Below are 21,169 nucleotides of genomic sequence, written 5' to 3'. Positions count from 1 at the left end.
TGACACCTCTAAGGTACACTCAAAATCTAGAAAGTAAAAATTATTTTATCTTTTTTTTTTTTTAAATCAATAATAAAATCACATGTTCTGCAAATGCATAGGAACAGGAGAAAATACACACAACTTAACTGTGAAGCAGATTAAAGACTGGATTGTTCCTGGTTTGATTTGATGTACAGGCCTATCTCTCACCCACAGTCAGGCAAATATTTTGGTATGCTTTACAGAACAGGTGAGATGCAAATAACATTTTCAACTATGGGTACTGGAGAACTGAACAGACTCTTTAAAGGAACAAAGATTAAGGCAGTGTTACTGAAGGTTGTTTCAAGTTTCTTCCTAGGCACAATTAATAAAATATATCACTTCAATTTTTATTCCTCTCTTTCTCACTTACTTTGCAAATAATAACAAATAATAAATAAGCTGTTTTGTGAATAAATCTTTAAGTACATTCAATCCCATGCAGATGCTTTGCAACACAATTTTTCTTAACAGCTGAACTTCATGATGACTTCTGTTCTGGATTTCGTTGTACTTTCCATGCAAAGCGGTCCTGCCGTACACATTCCTTCTGACAGGAATTTCTGGGCACACTGAAGCCATCTGCTGGCCACGCTGCCCGGGGGATCGCTGTCACCTTGTGTCGCGGCGTTCCAGAGCCTCGGCAGCAGGATCCTCTCTCCAAGCCCGCTTTGGACAGCAGCTGGCTCTGGGATGGGGCTGGGCTGCCTGCGGATCCCTGCTCTGCACTGCCATGCTTCCAATGTTCATCATCTTCGGAGCAACGGGAGCACTTCTGAGGATCTCACCACACAACAAATGACTAAATTTTCAACATAATTCCTGCAGTTTGGAGAGCTGCTGTCCTTTGGGGGGTTTGCTGGGGAAAAGAAATGCCTTTTGCAGGCTGTGTCCTGAGCGCCCTTAACGCCGGGCACCGCGGCTGGCGGTGGGGACGGAGGAATGCTCGTACTGGGAAGCAAACCCATCCCTGTGGAATTGCTTTAGTGGAGTATCGTGACAGACTGTGATAGGTGTAGGACTACGACACTCTTAAGCTGTGCCATGGGAGGTTTAGGTTGAATACCAGGAAGAATTTCTCCACAGAAAGGGTGGTTAGATATTGGAATGGCTGCCCGGGAAGTGGTGGAGTCACCATGCCTGGAGGTGTTTAAGGGAAAGACTGGACGTGGCACCCAGTGCTATGGTTTAGTTAACATGGTGGTGTTTGATCACAGGCCGGTCTGCGATGATCACAGGTCTGCGATGGAACCACCCGTGGGAGCCCTTTCCTTGGCTCCCGCAGGCAGCGGGCAGATGAACGGCACAAGTGCGGGGAGGCGGCAGACAAGACCTTCATATCCCAAGGCGGGCCTCCACCTCAGCCTGCCGCTGGCCGGGGAGGAGCGAGGGAAGGGCGGCCGGGCCCGCACATCCCGCGGGACCGGGACGGAGCCGCAGCCGCAGCCGGCTCCCGGCGGCCGCCGCTTCCGCCACGTGTCCCGCCGGGCCCGCTGGTTGCCGCGGCGACGGGAACCTCTCCCGCCCCTTCCGGCCTCGCATGGCGCCGTCTCTTCCGCTGCGGGGAGTAATATGGTGAGTGGCCCCTGCTGGGGGCAAGGAGGGAAGGGGAAGGAAACTCGTGCGTGGAACACGGGGTGCGGGGGCTGCTGGAAGCGCCCGCTCCCTCGCCGGGGCGGCGGCGCCGCGGGGCGTCCGGGCTGGCGCGGCCCGGAGCGGGCCTGGGGGCGGCGCGGGGCGGCGGTGCCCGTGCCGTGTTTCCTCCCCGGGGCTCCCCGCCCGCCCCTCGAGCGCCGGCGCCGCGGGCAGGGCCCGGCCGGGTGCCGGGGCCGTGGGGCGCTCCTGTGCCGGAGGTGCCACTCCCACGGGGTCGCCGGGCTGCGGTGTGAGCCTCGGAGTTCTCCGTCAGCGGCACAGCGGTCAGGGAGCTGGGACTCGCCGCAGGACAAACAGGTTATAGTGCGCTTGCTCCCCGGTGTCGGGGCTGTCACTCTGTGGCTCGCTTCTCTAAGACGAAAACCCGATCTTTTGGGCACGACCGCCGCGTGTGCGTGCTCGTCTGGGCGGCGAAATGTTCCCTTGTCGTGCTGAGCCCCGCTGGAGTGACATCGGTATCCATAACAGGTGCTGTCACCTGTTGGAGCAGACAGCGCTGCTGGCTGCAGAAACACGCCTTCTGGAGCTCTTCTGGCACCTCAGGGGCCGGCTGAGGTGTGGGGCAGCCGCCCTGGCCAGCACCGAGCTGTGGGCAGAGCTGTGGGATCGAGGGATGCCTTCATGCCGAGGTACAACACGTGCCGAGCTGGAGCTTGTCCCGGGGCCTGCCTGAGTTTGCACAGGTCCCCTGTGGCACAGAGTCCACAGCTCTGCTGCACGGCATCCTTTGTAAACACGGAGGTGTGGCACCGTGTGGCCGGGCTGTGGACACAGTGCCAACAGTCTGGGAAAGCAGTGGCTGCGAAGGGGACAAGGAGGGCTACGGAGATGTGAGGGGTCTGCAGGGGAAGCCGTGTGAGGAGTGGCTGAGGTCGCTGGGTCTGTTCAGCCTCAGGGCACTGAGGGCAGCCCTGACTGCAGTTACACCTTCCTTGTCAAGGGAACAGGAGCGGCAGGCACCGCTCTCTGCAGTGTGGTGCCAGTGACCGGACCCGAGGGAATGGCCTGGAGTTGTGCCAGGCAGGTTTAGGTTGGGTATCAGGAGAAGGTTCTTCACCCAGAGAGTGGCTGGGCACTGGCACAGCTCCCCAGGGAAGTGGTCACAGCACAGCCTGGCAGAGCTCAAGCAGTGTCTGGACAACACCCTTGGGTACATGGTGGGGTGTCCTGTGCAGGGCCAGGAGCTGCGCTGCTGTCATCTTTGTGGGTCCCTTCCAACTCGGGATATTCCGTGATTCTTTGTGATTCTGTAACACAGCAGCTTTCATAAGCAGGCTGTCCGCTGCCTGTTAGAAAAGCTTTCTGAGGTGTTCTGGCATCCTGCATGTATCTGTTAAGAATTAAAATTATCATGTAATGACTTGCTAATAAAAAAAAAGAGTAAGTGCCCGTGTTTTGTCCCAGATGAGCTAAACTTGGGAAACTTGGGATATGTAGTAGTGCTTAAATTTAATTCATGGCACACTTGTGTTTCTCAGATAATTTGAAATGCAGCTGTGTTGACAAAGTGTCTGAAAGTTAATTGAATTTATTTTGGTGAAGAGCCCATTAGTATGTCCTTTTGCCTTCTGCTGGCAGCTAAGGTGTGATAGCTTAAAATTAAGCCTTATTTAATCTGGTCCCAAACAGCTGCAGATGACAGACTATGGTCTGTCATTACAAGTCCACAAATTTCTATTGCAAATCAGAAGGTTTTTTCACGTGGAAAGCTTACTTCTTTGTGGGGGAAGCAGAACAGAGGACGACCAGAAGCTTGGATCCTCCAAGGAAAGGGAGAAAAGTGTCATGGCAGATGAATTTCTCTGGTAGTCTGTTCCCTGTCACACTTGCAGGAGAGCCATGTAGCAGCCCTTTAGGTTAAGTCACAGCCAGGATTGTTGGTATGTTTCATTCTGGCCTTGTGTCCACCACATCACCAGCATTGTTTTTACTTCTGTGATGGGTTCTCCTTTATAGATCTATAAACAATATTTTCCTGTTTAATAAATTGATTGCCTTTGGGTGGAAAGTGTGCTTTGATGAAGAAAAATATTCGTGTTTTAAAACTGTCTTGTAGTAGTTTCATCTAAATAAAAGTTAAAACCCACTCTTTAAGTGATACTTTAGTGTCTTTTCCAGTAAAACTGAGTTCTGGATTATGTCTAAATGAAGCTTGATTCTAAGTAATTTGTCCTTTTCTAATGTAATAAACCATGTGAAATGGTTACCAAAATATTGTTGAGTTTAAACTTTGATATATTTCTGGTTAACAAAAAGTATCACCCTTTGATATAATTATGAAAATAATTATGATAATGAAGATGTCCTTTTTGCTAATTTAAATTATGGTGTAAGTAAAGTTTTTAATTAAACTGTTGATTTTTTTTAAGGGGACAATACACCTGTTCCGCAAATCACAGAGATCATTTGTTGGAAAGCTAACGCATGAATTTAGGTTGGTTGCAGCAGACAGAAGGGTAAGTATTGCTTAAAAAAGTCATAATTATAATAAAAATGCATTAGCTGAAATAAGTTCAAATACACTATTAACTTAAGTCTATTATGAATTTTTTTCTTTGACTTTTTCTAGCTGTGCTTTAATAAATAATCTTTGAAGTCTTTGAAGTTGTATTGCTTCTTGCATTGTCCCTGTGAATTAGTGTTCTCCAGAATTATATCTGATGGGCTCAGTGGAACTGTAATCTGAATGTATTCAGATGTTTTTGGGACCAAAGTTTCAGCACAAATAAAGGAACCCAGTAATATAAAGTTGCATGAGTTGGTATTCAAAAGTCAGATGTAATGTCTGCTGTAATGAAATGCAAATATTCTAAATGGATGGGGGTTTTTTTAGACCAAAAAGGTATTTTAAGCATGGTGGCATTCATAAATGAGTTTTAAAATAATCTGTAAGGTTTAAAATAGAGTAAGGGCTTGCTGTTCTGAAATGAGTGGTGAATTTTTGGGAGGGATGAGAAGCCAGTTCTGTTTGCATGACCAAGTAGTGCAATATTTTTTTTTTAAGACCAGATAGATATATTTCTGTCTTGTAAATTTTGGAAGGTGTAAAATACATATTTATTCTCATCAACAGTCCTGGAAGATTTTACTGTTTGGTGCTATAAATTTAATATGTATTGGCTTCCTGCTCATGTGGTGCAGCTCTACAAACAGCATAGGTAGGTGGCTCTCGTGTGTTGAAACTACAACGAACTACTATGTGTTTCTTAGCTTGTGGAGTTCCAGCTGACTGAAAAAACCAAATCCAGTACTCAGTGGAGTTAGGGGTTTGCACAGCCAGGTTCAGAAAGTGCTTCCTTTTGATTTGCCACAATCAGCTTAGAAGCATTTTTCACAGATGAGTTTGGATGGGTGGAAGTCTTCAGAGTTTGCAGTTTTTCAGTCTTGCTGGCCGTTTGCTTCCTGCAGTAGCTTCTTCATCTTTAAGACTGAAAACAAGTAGGCTTTTGAGTTACTAGTCCTCAAACCTGTTCTGTGTATAAGTAGCACCAGTGACATGCAGAGACCCTCACTTGTAGTTGAATGAGGATGTTTGTAGTGTGGAAAAGGCTTTGCTTCCAAGGAATGCTCAGCAGTAGCCAAACACTGGAGTGTTTCCAACACCTCTGTAGCTGCTGCTGCAAAGCACAGCACTGTGAAGGCTGCTGTGGGGAAATGAGCTCCAGACCAGCCAGACCCAATGCAGTTTTGTGTGCCTGCTTCTTTTGGATGGGGGCTTCAATGTGCTTCCCATCACCTGCACTGAGAATAGAATGCTGGTTTAATTTTTGATTTTTGCAGTAGGTTTTCTTGCAGTTTCAAGATAGGTTAGAAATGCAAAACAAGTAAAATATTCAGTTCAACCTACTTTTCACTGCAATAGCACACATAAGAGATCTCTTACTTTGATAAGTGATGTATTTCTGGAAGATCTCCTGACTTTCCAGTACCTAAATTCCTTGTCACAACTTAGTCACAAATGTGATAACTGTTGTATCTGGGCTTTATTATGTGCTTTAGTTGAATTAGGATTGCCATAATCAGCCTGCTTATGACATTAAATATATTGGTGTATTTAGAATAACAGAGGCTTGTTCTATCAGCAGAGGCAGTTTATGTAGGTAGAAGACTGAAAAGAGCTGCACAAAAGGGACTTAGAATACAAGTGATTTTTGCATTGAAAAATTAAATATTAAATTTTAATATTTACTTTTCTTTACAGCTTTAACTGCTTACACATATTTGACAATCTTTGACCTTTTCAGGTGAGTTTTTTTCCCATTTTGTCTTACTGTTCATTTTGTCTGTATATTTCTGTACATTTAAAATTTACTTACAGGTTCAAAGACATGTAACTTAGTCAACAGTATAGAAACAGTCATTGGTTTGAATATAGCTTAATGAGTATAAAATTGCACACAATAAGTGGATTGTATTTATCTGTTTATTAGATATATTGAGAATGACCATAGCTATATTGAGAATGACTAGTAACTGATCAGTTCAGTCATAGATTTCTTTGTGTAGATGTGTGACAACATAAAACAGCATGGCACAAAACCGTTGTCTGGTTGTTCTCTCAGAACGTTTTCCTAATGCCATAGTCACTGATTGTGGAGTAACCCTCAGTTTTAACATCAGGAAACAAGAAGCATGTAATTCTATTTCAAAATTATTTCGCAAGCTAGATACCAAGTATTCTCCACATAAGGTCATCAGATATTTTCAGTATTTTTCTTGTATTCTAAGAAAATCTTATTAAAACAACTTTTAGTATGATAGTTCTGAACACTTTTGCTAATATTCATAATACAGACATAAAATATATTCAGTTCTTATCTAAGACACAGAATGTTAGCTGTGGTTGGGAAATAAAATGTAGATATTTTAAAAGTATTAGCCTACATTACCTTCCTTGCTGTTTCACTATCTTATAAAAGGTATAGATCAGCTTTCTGAGTCATACATATATCCATTACCTACTATAACTTATCTGACTTACAGTAAAACAGTCATAAATTACATCAGCAAACATGCAGAAACAAAAATGACTTGTTGAGATAGACACAAAAAAAATTGTTCTGTGTCTGCACTAGCATTAAGATTTGACTCTAGTGAATCTTGTCTTTCTCTTAGAATTTTGTATCTACTGAATTTTTGTCATCTTGCTCAAAATACCTTTTTCACCTTGGGGAAATTGGGGAAAGTGTTGATGTTATACTTCCCGTTTGTATGGAATTCTTTTTTCTTCTAGTTTTAGAAGAAGGTGGAACAACCCCAGGCACTCCTGTCTTAGGTTAATTAGGGGCTAATTGGACTAGAAGATTATTCTAACTCATAGCAATCTCTTTCAAGAATTTTGATTTGCTGTAAGGGAGAGCAGTGCTCAGTAATTCTGCTGCAAAAATCAATTTCTGCTTCTTTTCTTTCTGTCATTGCCTGGTTGCATATAGTAGTCTCACTGAGAATATGAGTTTATGGCTTTGTATATGAACAGTATTACTTCCTTTTTACTTTTACTTTTTATTCTACACTGCTGAGAATCAAGTTGTGAGGATGTGATTGTTCATCAGTTGTAGGGATGAGTTCTTGGTCCAGTCTGATTTAACATTGTTATTAATTCCAAAAGGACTGCATGAAAGCACAGATGGTGCTGAATCTATGTGGATTCCAGTTGAAAAATTTGTTCAGGAGAGAAAAAATTGTTCAATAGAGGAAAAATAGGCAGAGGAAACTATACTCATCCTTGTCATTCTGACTACTACCTGGAGATTGCAAAATAATTGGAATTCTAGATGTTCAGTATGAGAGAAAAATTTGGACAGAAGATAGCAAGAGAGACCTGTGGCTGTCAGTGAATGGCCAGCTAGATCAGAGCTCATGTAGTTGAATGCAGCCAAAGAAAGTTAGTCTGTTTTGGCCATAGACAAATTACATAGAGAAATTACACTGTGTAAAAGAAAGGCCATACTTGGTGTGGCCTGATACTTACTCAAGAGTACCAAATCTAATTCATGGTATATCTCTAAAAGAAGGCTTTAATGGAGAGATTTCTTTGCTTTTTCTCCCACTCTTCAGTCTTGCTTATCAGCTTCCTTCTCATTTAAGCAACATTTCTCAGGTTACAGCATTTCTAGGCAAGTTCAGAAAGCACATAAGGATCATTTAGAACATCACTGGGACAGTGATGGAGGTTGAGTTCAGGACAAGATGTGGCTGTATTTGTGTGTTGAGTTCTGGTGGCTCAAGTGTGTATTTGTAGATTATGCAGTTTGTAAAGGCTGCTGTTATTTATCACAGTCTAATTCTCCCCCTTTTTTCAGTTTGGTAACATGTCTAATAAGCTACTGGGTAATGATGAAGAAACCCAGCCCAATCTATTCATTTGGGTAAGTACTAATAGCAAGATGTAGTGTTTGATAATACAGCATTTCATATGTTGCTCACTGTCATTGCCTGGATCCCTGAACAGCCATTACTAATACTCTGTGTGTGAAAGAGCCTAGAAATGGGGAGGGGCAGGACTTACTGTAAAGAACAATTACAGAGTAGGGGATGGACAGGAAGAAGAATTAAGAAATGCTTAATTTTAAGGTGTCTCTGATGAGTGGAGGGTTAAAAGAAACTGAAAATAGTGACTATTCCATAAAACCTTCAGTTTCTTCCCATCTGTCTGCTGTTGAATGAATTAGAAGAAGTAGGTGTATCCTGCTGGTTCTTGCACAGAAAAGATTCTGTTGGATGAATTGTTCAATGTTCAGTGTTTCTAAACTTGATTCTCAAATTTCAGGTTTGAAAGGTTTGAAGTTCTAGCTGTATTTGCATCTACAGTTCTGGCACAGCTTGGTGCTCTTTTTATACTGAAAGAAAGGTAGGGTTATGTACTGTTTTCTTTAATTTTATAGCATATGAAGGTATAGTCCAGATCAACCAAAAGCACGTGTATTCTACGAGTGCTGTATGTAAAGAGATACTGTAGAAAAAAACTTAAAAGATATTAAAAAAATATTGCTAAACCTTACTGCTTGCTTACATTCACTACACTTCATGTAGGCTTTAGATGTAAAGATGGGAATTGATAAATGTTCTTAAAAAGCTCTCTAGGGAAAGATTCAATGGTTTTAAGAATACTTTTTCCAAAAGGTTCCATAATTAATTTAATGCATTTCCTTATGCATTTCGACTTTTGTAAGCTCATTAACAAATAAAAGTTTTTTATTTTTACTTCCGTTGCTTTTTGAAGTCAAAGCAGCTTCATAATATATGAAGGAGCTGAATGTTTGAAGCATCAACTACTTCACTCCCTCAAAGTTTGCTCAAGTATTAATTTGCCATACTATGTATACTTGGGAGCATTTGTATTTCAGGAGGTTAGCCTAAAATATTATTTTTGTTTTTAAAGATGAAGAGCCTTTTTTTAGCATCTGGAATTTTAAACTGCAACAGTATACCTTCTCTTATTTTTTTCAAATGCTCTATTTTCTGTGTAAAGGGCTGTATTAACAACTTAGCAACTTTATAGTATAAGGTCAGTGTACTAAAGTGACAGTCTACTGGAATGAATCACCCTCTGTCAAAACTTCCAAGTTTTCCAACATCAATTTTAGGAAATTCCACAAACTTAGCAGATTTTTCTGTTACAGCTCAAGCTCATTTGTTAACTCACTGGTGGGTGAAAAAAGATCTGTATCTCCACCACAGTATCCAATGTCTACTTTATTTGACCCTTGCTTACTGTGAGGCTTTAAGTCAGGAATTTCAGACTTGGTTGTGGTCACCAACACTGGTGGTGGTGCCAGTAGCAATATTTTTTTGCATGTTCATTTACAAGCATATTTTTATCATGTAGGCAGCATTCATGGTAGCTGGCACAGTTTGGAAATATTTGGGAAATCTAAATCACATCTGCTTTGATTCAGTGTTAAATGCTTTCATTGCTTATAAAAGTTGCTGTGTTTATTTAAGCAGTCATTTTTTTTGCAGTACTTTATCTATCAGTTTTTGTTCATGAATGGCAGCTAATGCTAAGGAACTGTAAAAACATGCTTCAGGTATCAAGGCTTTACTGTATGAGTATAACTCACATTTTCAATTATTCTTGTAGTGCGGAGCGGTTTCTGGAACAGCCTGAGATACACACGTAAGAAATTATTTTGGCATGTAAAATGTGTCCTTTTATGTTTCTAATTGTTATCTAGCATATATTAGTTATGCAAGTACTTTCAGTACCAAATTGCTTTTGATGCCTTGGCATTTGTTTCAAACCATGTGCAAGCTATACCGCAAACAGTCCTCTTCGAGGTACAATTGAAATTTATTACTCACGTTATCTCAAATAGTGATCTAGCTGCATATTGCTGCTTTTCCTAGTTCAGTTCCTTTTCTTCTTGTGGCCTCTTGGAAGGCCTGGTATGTGGGGGGAAGGATGCTGTGGTCACCAGAGAACTGAAGGTTTTGCAAAGAGGGTTCAGACTATAAAGACCACTTTCTATAAAAAAAGTGTTATGGGGCAAAGGAAGGGGATGTGGAATGTATGTTGAAGTAGTTGTAGAAGAAGGCTGGGGGTATATGGCAAAATTCCATAGAAAGCTAAGCTTCTTAGCTGTGCTGCTGAGGGGACAATGTGTTGTACCTTCAATGGGCAAATAGATATGTGTGTGCATTTATGCAATTGGTTAAGAGCTGTTACTCAATATTATCATTTATGCAATTGGTTAAGAGCTGTTACTCAACATTATAAACGTTGTGTGATAACAGTAAAGTACAAAGTTCATTGATCTCGTATAATCCTTACAATGATTATACACTGCTGGTTACTAAACATTACACTAGTTTATCCTACTGGTTTTCAGCCTCAGTGAACACCAAGCAAAATATTTTTACACTGTTATTGGTAGTTACAGCTTGATGACATGTTCTGTGATGATGGGAAATTAAGACACCTTTTTTCCCCTCCCTAGGGGACGACTGCTGGTTGGTACTTTTGTGGCTCTCTTTTTCAACTTATTTACAATGCTTTCCATTAAGAATAAGCCTTTTGCTTATGTCTCTGAAGGTATGTGATAAATTAGACTGTAACAAGAATTGAGAAAAAAATGTTAATGTTCCTATTTTTATCAAGGTATAACTCATCTGGTAACTTCCTTAACTAGTGGTTGTATATTACTGTTACCTCTGTTAATGTAACTTTGTGCAGTAGAATTGCCATCTGATTTTCAACTCCAGTTTGCTTATAAGGCTCTGAGTAGTCTGAGGTCATTAATATGATATTATTTTAATGCTGCAGTATCCTTTATTTTCAATTTTTTGAATGCAACCCGTGAATGTCATGTGACAGATACCAGAACTTTCAGCACATTTTATGGATGTATTAATGGATTAGAAAATAAGTTAATGCAACAGTTCTTTTTTCCTTTTCATTGGTAAATGAAAAGCTCTTTTACCTTTTTCATTGTGAAGTAGTTTTGCAGTCATTCCTGCAATTGTAAATTGTCCTGTTGTAATTGTCCTATAAATTGTCCATAGTTAAAAATATCTGTTTTACACTATATTATATAAAAGATCATGGTTATAACCTGCAATTATATTTGTATTTAATCAGTTAAAATTATTATGAGAGATGGATGTTGTACTTGCTGCCTGGAAATTACAGACATGGGTCTTTTTTCAAGTGCCATGGTATCTGTCGAGATATATTTACTCATTCACAGTGTATTTATTGAATTCTTCCCTTAAAATAAAACTTGTGTGTACTTTAAAATGTAGTAACTTTAAAACAGTATTTAAAATTGTGGTAACTTGTTTACCTTCTTTCTTTTGCAGCTGCCAGCACAAGTTGGCTTCAGGAACATGTTGCAGATCTTAGTAGAAGGTAAAGCTTTATATTGTTTTTCAGAATCATTAGCTTCTGGAAGACAATGTTGGTTCTGTGTGTATAATAACATTTTGGAGGGGTTTTGAGGCATAAACTTTACCTACTGCAGGTCTCATGTATGAACTCTGCAGCAAACATTGTCTCCTGTATTTCCCAGATACATCAATCTAACAGAAATATGTATTTCTGGGTATCTTTCCTTTTGAATATATATGTTCAGTACATTGTATGTGATTCTCTTTGGGTGAGAATAGGAAAATTAGCATTATCTAGTACATATTTGAACTGCATTTCACAACATGCATTACCAAGTGATATATTTGGTAATAATTTATGTTTATTTACTTTGTGGGCTGGACAAATGTTTCAGATGGTTGAGTTTAAATGTGATATAGGAAACAGGTTACTCACTGAACCATAGCTATGGAAACTCCTCACTTGTCCAGCAGGAAACTGGAAAGTCTGTGTCTTCCAGGGATATAAGCAGTGTTGCTCATTTGTCTTGTCTGTTAACTGTCTTGCTTGTATTGGATAGCTGAGTGCAAGATAACATTGTTTGCAAATAGGTTTGTCAGATGTCAGGGAAGTTTATTTTTATCCATACACGTTCTTCCAACTATCTGTCAGTATCAAAAGAAAAATGTTAAACCAAGTTGTAAAACATGTTAAGTATGCTTCAAAACCCATCTGTTTCTGCATCTCGTGATCTTTTTTACAGTTAAGGAGAGCAGAGAGTGCTGACTTGGTAACAGATGAATTGATTTTATGTGGGTATAAGATGTTACATCATCAGAACCAAAATCTTTGAAATATTTTTGGAAGACTAATAATTAGGTTTCCAAGTTTTATTTAAAAAAAAAAAGGTGGATACCAATCACAGACAGTTGCACAACTTCCCTCTTATCAGTGTAGAAACACAGTTTTAGGGGGAAGGACAGTGATGGATAACTTGAAGGAGTCCCATATCAAGAGTGATATAATTTCTACTGGGTTTTGAGCTAACCTGTGTCGAGTTAAGCCAATATGAGTAAAACCCCATTGAATTAATATGGATACAGCTATTTCAGATGTGTTATGTGAAGCAGTGCTGATTAAAAAATATCTACACCTGTATATAATTATATTAATTAAAATTCTTAGAGAAGCAGGCCAGCACATGATGTCTAAACGTAAGTTGGCTTTAACCATAGCAACATAATATTTCATGTTGTCTTTGCCTTGAAATTTTCCAGGACGTGACATGCACTTACATTCACTGGGAAGTACAGAAACACCTTTCTCTCTTCATACTCCCATTGACAGGAAATAGCTATAAATAAGTAATTTTCCCAGCATTCCCTCATGCATTTTTTTGGTCTCCTCCTATTCAACTAGCTGCTCTTCTTCCTCTTTTGATATTCCATGGATTAGTTAGCTTTGACTTTAGGACATTTTTGCACACCAAGGTGGCAGATGGATTGAAGACAGGCGATACACAAATCTCTCGCTGGGTACATCCCTGTAGTACCAGTACTGAACCCATGAAGCACTTGTGCTGCAGAAGCTGAAACAGCTATATCATAGAGCCGTGTTCCCAGAAAAAAAACACTTGGTTAATTTCTGCTGACAGCAGCCTTTGAGCAGAATTAGTGGGGCCTTTACAGTGCTCATCATGTGCTATGACAGCAAGGTGTGTTAGAAGTCAAATGCTAAATAATGGGCGTAATTTTGGAATTTCAAAGTAGTGATGAAAAGCTGGCTGACAATTGCTTTTTCTGTTTTGTTGCAGTATTTGTGGAATCATCCCAGGATTGAGTAGCATCTTTCTGCCACGGATGAACCCTTTTGTCTTGATTGATATTGCTGGAGCTCTGGCTCTTTGCATTACATATATGCTCATTGAAATCAAGTATGTGCAGTTGTTGTTTTAAAACAGTAGCTCTTTTTGTATCCAGTCTGTGGGAAAATACATTTTTTGCATGAAAGGAATTATCTGATGTAGAACTGCATTTTGTATGAATGGCAGTGCAACTCTGTGAATGTATCTGTCTGTTGTCCAAGATTAATAAGAGTTCAATGAAATTAGCATGTGTAAAATTTTGTAAGTGTATATAATTTAAAAGAATGAAAAAAGAATCATAATTAAGTTGTTCTGCCTTTCAAAAACATAAATACCAACATTTTTTTAAAATTGCTCTTTCTCCCTAGCAATTATTTTGCTGTGGACACAGCCTCTGCTATAGCAATTGCTTTGATGACATTTGGTACCATGTATCCCATGAGTGTCTACAGTGGGAAAGTACTACTCCAGGTAAGGCAGCCTCACAAATCAACAGATTTTGTGGTTTTGGTTTTGTTGAATGGCCGCATTACAAAAAAAAAAAAAAAAAAAAAAAAAAAAAAAAAAAAAGAAAACCAAACCAAAACTCTTGAAATCTGTTTAAAGCTTGTTGATAGGAAGTGTTCCCATAGGAATTTGTGATGTGCTACAAGATTGTTAAAGGTTGTGCAGATATGCATCCTGAAGTCATAAGAATTTGATGAAAATGCCATTGGTTTCTTGTGTGGGTAGACCAGACTTAAGGGCTGTCTTACTTGAACAGGGCCATTTAATCTTTATTTTAACTTGTATTTTCTTTTCTTCTACTTTTTGAAGACAACCCCACCTCATGTGATTGGCCAGTTAGATAAACTTCTAAGAGAGGTAAGTCAGTGTACAATACATAGCACAGTGTGTACAGCTAATAAGCATTCAGGAATGTAAATAATTTCTCTGACTAGTCCAAGAAGTTTGCTAAAGTTATTTTTTTAATATTTTTTTTAGTTGGATGTAGAAAATATGAATCTTGTTTTCCAAAATGAGTAGTGTCTTTTAGGTATCTGGGACAAATCTGTCTAAGTAGTGCAGGGTGTTTTTATTTTAATTTGAGCTATTATTGAAGTGGTTCACAAATGTGAGTTGAAGGAGGAAAAGGAGTACAGGCAGCTGTTGAATTACAGCATATCAAGTTGAGAACATACTTCAGTTTGGCAGCAAGACTTACTTGAAATATGTTCCTTAAAATTTTTTTGATGGATTTGGAAGTTTAAGGGTAGCAAAAGTGCGATAGATAAGCATTAGTGACATTAACAGACATCATCTGTTCTCTGTATGGAGTTTTTATTTCTACTGAAAATTATTTGTTATTCAGTTATGTATAAAAATACATTTCTAAAGGGATTTGAAGCTTCTGATTTATTTTCATATTTGTGGATGTTTGTGTAAAATTAGGTTTCAACTTTGGATGGCGTGTTGGAAGTTCGAAATGAGCATTTCTGGACTTTAGGTTTTGGCACTTTGGTAAGTTATGCCTTTATTATCTTTCTAGCCTTTGTTTTTGGATAATACAAGTTGTCAGATACTACTTTAATTTTTTAATCTACATAAAGTAAGATATTTCTTCTGAAATACTAACTATAAAAAAAAATTTTGGAGTCAGTACTCAGTCCATGTACTTTATTGCAAAACTCAGTCCATGTACTTTATTCCTCTGTCCTTTACATTTTTTTAAAGCTTTGTTGTTGGTTAATGTTATTAATGTATACAGCAGTTCTGGCTTAAAGCAGACATTGCATTTTTGCAACTGTAGAATTTCTTTCGTATTTTGGAGTGAAGAAAATGACAAACTATGGAAAAAACATTTTTCAAAATGGTGTGTTAGTGTAAATTGTCTAGGAAGAGAGAAATAACTGTAACCCTTCAAGCACCAAAGGTCTACAATAGACAGTAGAATCATATGTTTTCAGCATTTCTAAGGGAGAAGGTAGAGCAAAATAATTACAGTTGTGTACCAATAATTCTGTAAGCTGAAAGAAATGAAGGGGTATCTTCTGTGATACAGAATGATTACACAAAACTTGGTTATTCCTAAGTTGATGCAGGTATTTTTTGACAGCTGGAAAATTAAGACTCTTAGAATATTTCTTCACAGGTTTCTTCCATTATGCCACCCTTCTTAAAACAACAAAAGAGGCATCTATTTCTGTTCTCTACTTCTGATGTAAAAATAGCTTTCAGTTTACTGTTCTGCCACTTATGCCTAAATTTGCATTTTGTTCTTTTGAGCCATTTTGCTCCCCCAGTTGTTGCCTTTCCTGCCAACACATGTTGTAGTGTATAGTTTGGTTCTAAGACTCACTTTTCCTGAATGATGATCTTGGTATGTTCATAAGAGAGCAACACATTAGGAAAGATCAGAATGTATCTTGTAATAAGGTTCTTAATTTAGTCAGTAGTTTCCACTGCAAAAGGTCTTTGTGTAATTCTCTGCAGGATAATTTGCCTCTTCTTGAATGCATGTGGGGAATCTTTATTGGAGTAATAATTAACAGCCAACTTGTTTCTGTCACTTTCTAGGCTGGATCAGTCCATGTCCGAATTCGGAGAGATGCAAATGAGCAAATGGTCCTTGCCCACGTCACTAACAGATTATACACATTGGTCTCTACCTTGACTGTTCAGATTTTCAAAGATGACTGGATCAGACCTACCTTATCATCTGTGCCTATTGCAAACAATATTCTGAACCTTTCGGATCATCACATTATTCCAATGCCATCTTTGAAAGCTGCTGACAATTTGAACCCTGTTACCTCCACTCCAGCTAAGCCCAGCAGCCCACCACCAGAATTTTCCTTTAACACACCAGGCAAAAATGTGAGTCCAGTCATCCTTCTAAACACTCAGACAAAGCCCTATGGATTGGGCTTTAATCATGGATCTGCACCCTACAGCAGTGTACTCAGTCAAGGACTTGGAATACCAGGAATTGGAGCAGCTCAAGGATTCAGAACTGGTTTTGCAAATGTCCCAGGCAGATATGGAACAAACGCTCGTGGTCAGCCCCGACCATAATAAACACCATTATTTATTATAATTAAGGGTATTGACTTAATTCTTTTATTACCCAATTTTTATAAACATTTGGAATGTCACATCATTCTGAATGGCTGGGAACAAGTGCATTGTTCATATTCATGAAGAGGTTAAATAGCAGTTTTTTCCTTCGCATCAGCAGTAGCCTGTGTAATGCCACAGATATTTTGCAGATTTACAATACTTTTCAAGTAGTTTTTATAGGGTGTCTATTTCTACTCATCTTTTTTATCCACTTTTCTTCATTTATGCAAGAATGTATTGAGATGCAGTACAACTCCATAAGAGAAAAAAATTGTGACCAGGTAGCATTTTTTTTTCCTAATGAAAATTACTGGATGCTGAATAGCTGAGAGAATAGGAAATAGCGGAAATACAAGTCCCAATTTTCAGACATGTTTGATTGTTGTATTAAGCCATGTTTGGGCCAAATCACAATTAGTTTTTGGTTGCAAAAATCCATCCATATTCATGTTGTGGCCATTGTGAAGGCAATCTGACATTTCAGATTGTAATTGATTTTGCGAGACCGTGTTTTTACATTTTTATTGATGCTTTTATAAAAATTCAGATGGTTCAGCAACCATTTTCTAGTTGTAAGTATTCCAAACTCATCTCTGATATTTCTTATTTTTGGTTTAACTGCAAAATTATTTAGCAATATACTGGGAAATAAAATACTTAAAACTTAAGATTTTACAAGCACCTCTTTTTTACGATTAACCCTATTAAGGATACAGAACAGATGACTGTTGTTTCTGAAGCCAGTATTTCATTTTTGACTATGGGGAGTATTCTATGATTTGATTGTGACTTTGTATTTTCCTGTTTGTATTTTTTTAATAGTTCCAGGGGGAATAGTAATTTATTTATATTCCTGGTTTAAATCCAGAGTACAAGTCAGTGATCGCTGAGAGTTCATAGTCACTGCTGGAGCGCTTAACCTTTGGGGCACACTTGGAACAAGACCACTTGTGCTTTTGCATTACTGTCCTACTGTACATTGAGGTGTCTGCATTTCTCCAGGGCCTTTTTCAGAGAGCTCTTCCCTCTTATTGCTGTCTTTTCCTTCTCTGCTCTGAGAACAGGGAAGGGCCTTTTAGAAATACTTCAGGTTTTTTTCTGTTCCCCTGTGCAGTATCTACATTACAATTGCTCCTCTGCACATTCTTCTGCATCTCTTGGCTGTCTAGGAATGGGTTGCTCATTCCTGTCGTTTCAGTTGCAACTCAGGGTGCTTTATATTGGCTTCCACCTTGTTCATCTGTGTGCTAAGTCAGTCACTCCACTTCTGTGAGGTGGGTACACGGAGCTGTGGTATCTCAGGGATTCCAAAGATCCTAGGTTACCTGAAGTTAATTGCTTTGATGAAGAAATCTTTCTTATGTAGATCTGAGTGGAGAAAACAGAGTTCATTTTAATTTTAAAGATCTGTGGCTGTGGCCTCTTCACTGGCTGAGAATTTATTTTTCTGTGTAAGAATACTGCGTTCCTCTTTTTTTCTCTTCCCCCCCCACCCCCTCCATGACCTGTGTTTCTTGAGCCAGTGCTTGGAGGAGGGAGTCATTCTTGCAAAAGCAAGGTGGCATTCTGCATGATGGAGATGTATTTTTTGGGGATGTTTCAGGCTGAGGGTAGTGCCCAGGCTGCCACTGGGATGCGGTCCATGTAAGCTACAAGTAGGGAATCTAGTTCTGTACTTCATTTGCAGCGAGAGTGAAAATTTCATTGCTCTGTTAGAAAGTGTGATGACCTGGCAAACGTCCATTTAAAGATTGCAATGAAGTTACAATGATTGGCTCTGTTTCTATGAGGACAGTATTAACTCAGTAATCACCATTATCCTGTCTTTCTGTGAGTCTATTACATGTGCTGTTGCTGCATGGAAATTCACTGAAGTACAGAACACTTGAACAGATTCTCTGTACCTCTTGGGTGCTGAATTAGACTGCACTTTCTACAGCATCTGCAACACCTTAGAGCCAGCAGAATGTTTACAATATGCTACTCTTGTGTGGCCTGGTTAAGAATTGTTCCTTACTCCAGTTTCATAATCACATGATATCACTTTTTCTGATATTTTCAATACATTGTATTATATTGAATGCATGCTTACTTGTTTTCAATAGAAAATTAAATCTCCATTTTATTAAAAAATGAAGCTGATCTCTGATTTAAAATGAGAAGGGAGGGTGAGAATCCCAGAATTCTGAGTGCAATATAATCACTTTAACAAAAATACTTTGAGTGATTGTTTACAGTATATATCATATGTCCAGATGATAAAGATTCTTTTAGTTACTAGAACAGCTTTTTAGCTGCTTTATTGTTATGAATATATTAGAACATTTGTTAAATCAGCAGAGAGTAAAATGTCTCCTTTTATATGAGGAAAATAAAATCAGTGTAATTTGTAAATGACAAGGAAAAAGTGGTAATTTGTGTACAAGACTTTATAGTTATTTTTCTCTATATATTGTTTAAGTGATGCTCTCGGGTGATATTTCAGTCTCAATGAGCAGGTATGTCAAACTTCAGATCTGTTTTGCTGGGTCTACTACCAGTGGGGACTGGGTCCTTGGAATAATTCTACAGAAAGTTCATTTTTTATAGATTTTGCCTTTTCTAACTGTGTTTTGCTGTTAGATGATCAAAATCTAAATATTTTTTTGATACATAGTGAATAAGAATGGATAATTTATATTATCTTCATTCCTAATGCTAGGAATGCTCTACATTCCTAGCATTAGGAATGTTCTAATTATGATTAGAACATTCATTAGGAATGTTCTAATTATGATAGAGAGAAAAGACTGGTACTTGCTGTCATTTCTGTCTGCCAGAGGATGTGGCATTGTTACCCCCTTAAGTTGTTCCAGCTGTGGTTTTACAGGATCACATCACTTGTAGGTAAATGCATCCAGATTCAGAGAGTTTGAGGGGCATGAACCATTATTTGGCTTCAGATTCTTGTGAGGAACTGCCTTGTCCTGATACAGAAGGAGCCAGAGCTCCTATCACAAGACAAATAACTACCATAATATGGGGTTTTTTCAGCTTTACATGTGGAGTGATGGCTCTTGAGTTCATTCTGTTCTGCATTCCCTTAACCCAGGTGGTTACCACAGACACCTTTGGCACACAAGGCCAGCCACAGCCTTTTGTGGCTGCTAAACTGATTTTTATTCTCTTCCCCTTGACTGAGATGTGACAAATCCTTTTGAAGGCGAGAACCTGTGCAGCAATTCCTCTGATTAGATTAAGTGAAATCCTCTATTGATTTCTAGCCCTTGCTGCCACCATCCAGTGGGGAAGGAGAAACTATCCAGCCATAGGTTTTTCAACAGAAAGCCTCTCTCTGAATTCTGGAATGATTATCTGTCCTGTGCTTGTCCAGGCCCAATGGATCTGGATTTAATCATACTCAGTGTTGAAACTGAGAGCAGAAGAGATACCAGTCTTGGTCTCTTTGCTTGAATTTTTTTTTTTTCTGGGCATTTTATGAAATAACTTTGACTTTGCCCTATCTGCTTGTCTCCCCTGCCTTCGTAGCAATGAAAACCCACCTTGTGCCATGTCTGCCTTACTTCTTGTGCTTTTAAGAACTTAGGTTCTTGGATTCACATGGTTACTGGGTTGATGTAAGTTTTCCTTCCAGCAATTATTTTTTAATTGAATGATGGATCATATAAATTGCTAAGATGATGACCCTTCCCTCGTAAGTAAACTTTTCCAGGGCTAGCATCCAGTTAGGAGATGGCCTTTTTTTCCTGTACCGAAAAAAGCCCCAAACATGAAACCCAGGGAGGGAAGGAAAAAGCCCCAAGCCTTTTCATGTTTTCTTCACATTTTGAGAAATATAAAATCATATTACAGCAACCTGTATCTCATTTCTTTGGACTGAGTAAACACAACTCAAGAGCTGCATGCTCAGGCACTAAAAATTTAGTGACAAAATTGACATGATTTGGTGTACCACATGGTTAAATTATGGCTTCAGCTAAGTCTTCATAGAGATTTAAAAAACCCAGGCTTTTCCCAGTTATAACAACCCTCCGAGCCAGTATTTCACAATGAAACATGTTTTAAGTACACTTTCAAATTCTCAAAGAGGCAGAGGAGCAGTCCACACTGCAAACATATACTGCATTTTTCAGAGGTCCTGCAAAATACAAAGTGCCACAAGAATTCACCAAAACAAATCAGCCACACGAATTCATGTTTAATATTTCTATATTTCTATATATTTCTATATATATTTCTATATTTCTATTTAGCCATTCTGTTACCTTTCTTTGCCACTTAGGAGGGTATGAAGGTGCCTTGTTACTGCTCAAAGTATTCAAACTTCAGAAGATTTAATGTAATTTTCTAGACTATTTTCTCATGGGCTGAAGTAGAAGAGAATATGATTGCAAAGAGTTCCAGAAGCTTTGATATATTTACACAGTAACACCTGAAAATAAAGACATCTGTCTGATTTTTTTAGAATTTTCATAGTATTCTATTTCAGAAGTTGCAGATAAGACAAATGTTTCTCACCAATGTTAAAGTGATAGAAAAACACAAAATGCTTTTGTTTCTTCTTTGCGCTGCCAAATCAGAATTAAATTTAAAATCAGATTAAATTTAATTTTCAGGCTATCCTGTAACAGAAAAATTTTGCTAATTTTGACTGCTGTCAATATCTATTTCTGTAACAATTTTATAATATGGATAAATATTGTCTTAGGTTCCAAAGT

At 38.9% G+C, this 21,169-nt stretch overlaps 1 protein-coding gene across 2 annotated transcripts; it reads left to right on the top strand.

Annotated features, from left to right (window-relative positions):
- The first annotated feature begins 1,539 nt into the window (after positions 1-1,539).
- On the top strand, positions 1,540-18,538 carry SLC30A6 (solute carrier family 30 member 6). 2 transcript variants are annotated; one of them, XM_084203218.1, is made up of 14 exons: positions 1,540-1,599; positions 4,050-4,136; positions 4,754-4,838; positions 5,882-5,924; positions 7,983-8,048; positions 8,450-8,530; positions 9,764-9,799; positions 10,620-10,714; positions 11,482-11,530; positions 13,302-13,421; positions 13,721-13,823; positions 14,169-14,216; positions 14,784-14,852; positions 15,909-18,538. In XM_084203218.1, exons 1-14 carry the CDS (start codon positions 1,597-1,599, stop codon positions 16,404-16,406), a joined length of 1,383 nt encoding a protein of 460 aa, XP_084059344.1. In that variant the 5' UTR covers positions 1,540-1,596; the 3' UTR covers positions 16,407-18,538. The 2 variants fall into 2 exon arrangements, with proteins under 2 accessions (XP_084059344.1, XP_084059345.1); XM_084203219.1 differs by lacking the exon at positions 8,450-8,530.
- The last annotated feature ends 2,631 nt before the right edge of the window (positions 18,539-21,169 follow it).

The sequence above is a fragment of the Fringilla coelebs genome (genome assembly GCF_963513975.1).
Source record: "Fringilla coelebs genome assembly, chromosome: 3".
Taxonomy (NCBI): Eukaryota; Metazoa; Chordata; class Aves; order Passeriformes; family Fringillidae; genus Fringilla; species Fringilla coelebs.
Note: the sequence above shows the minus strand (reverse complement) of the source record. Positions and strands in the feature narration are given on the sequence as shown.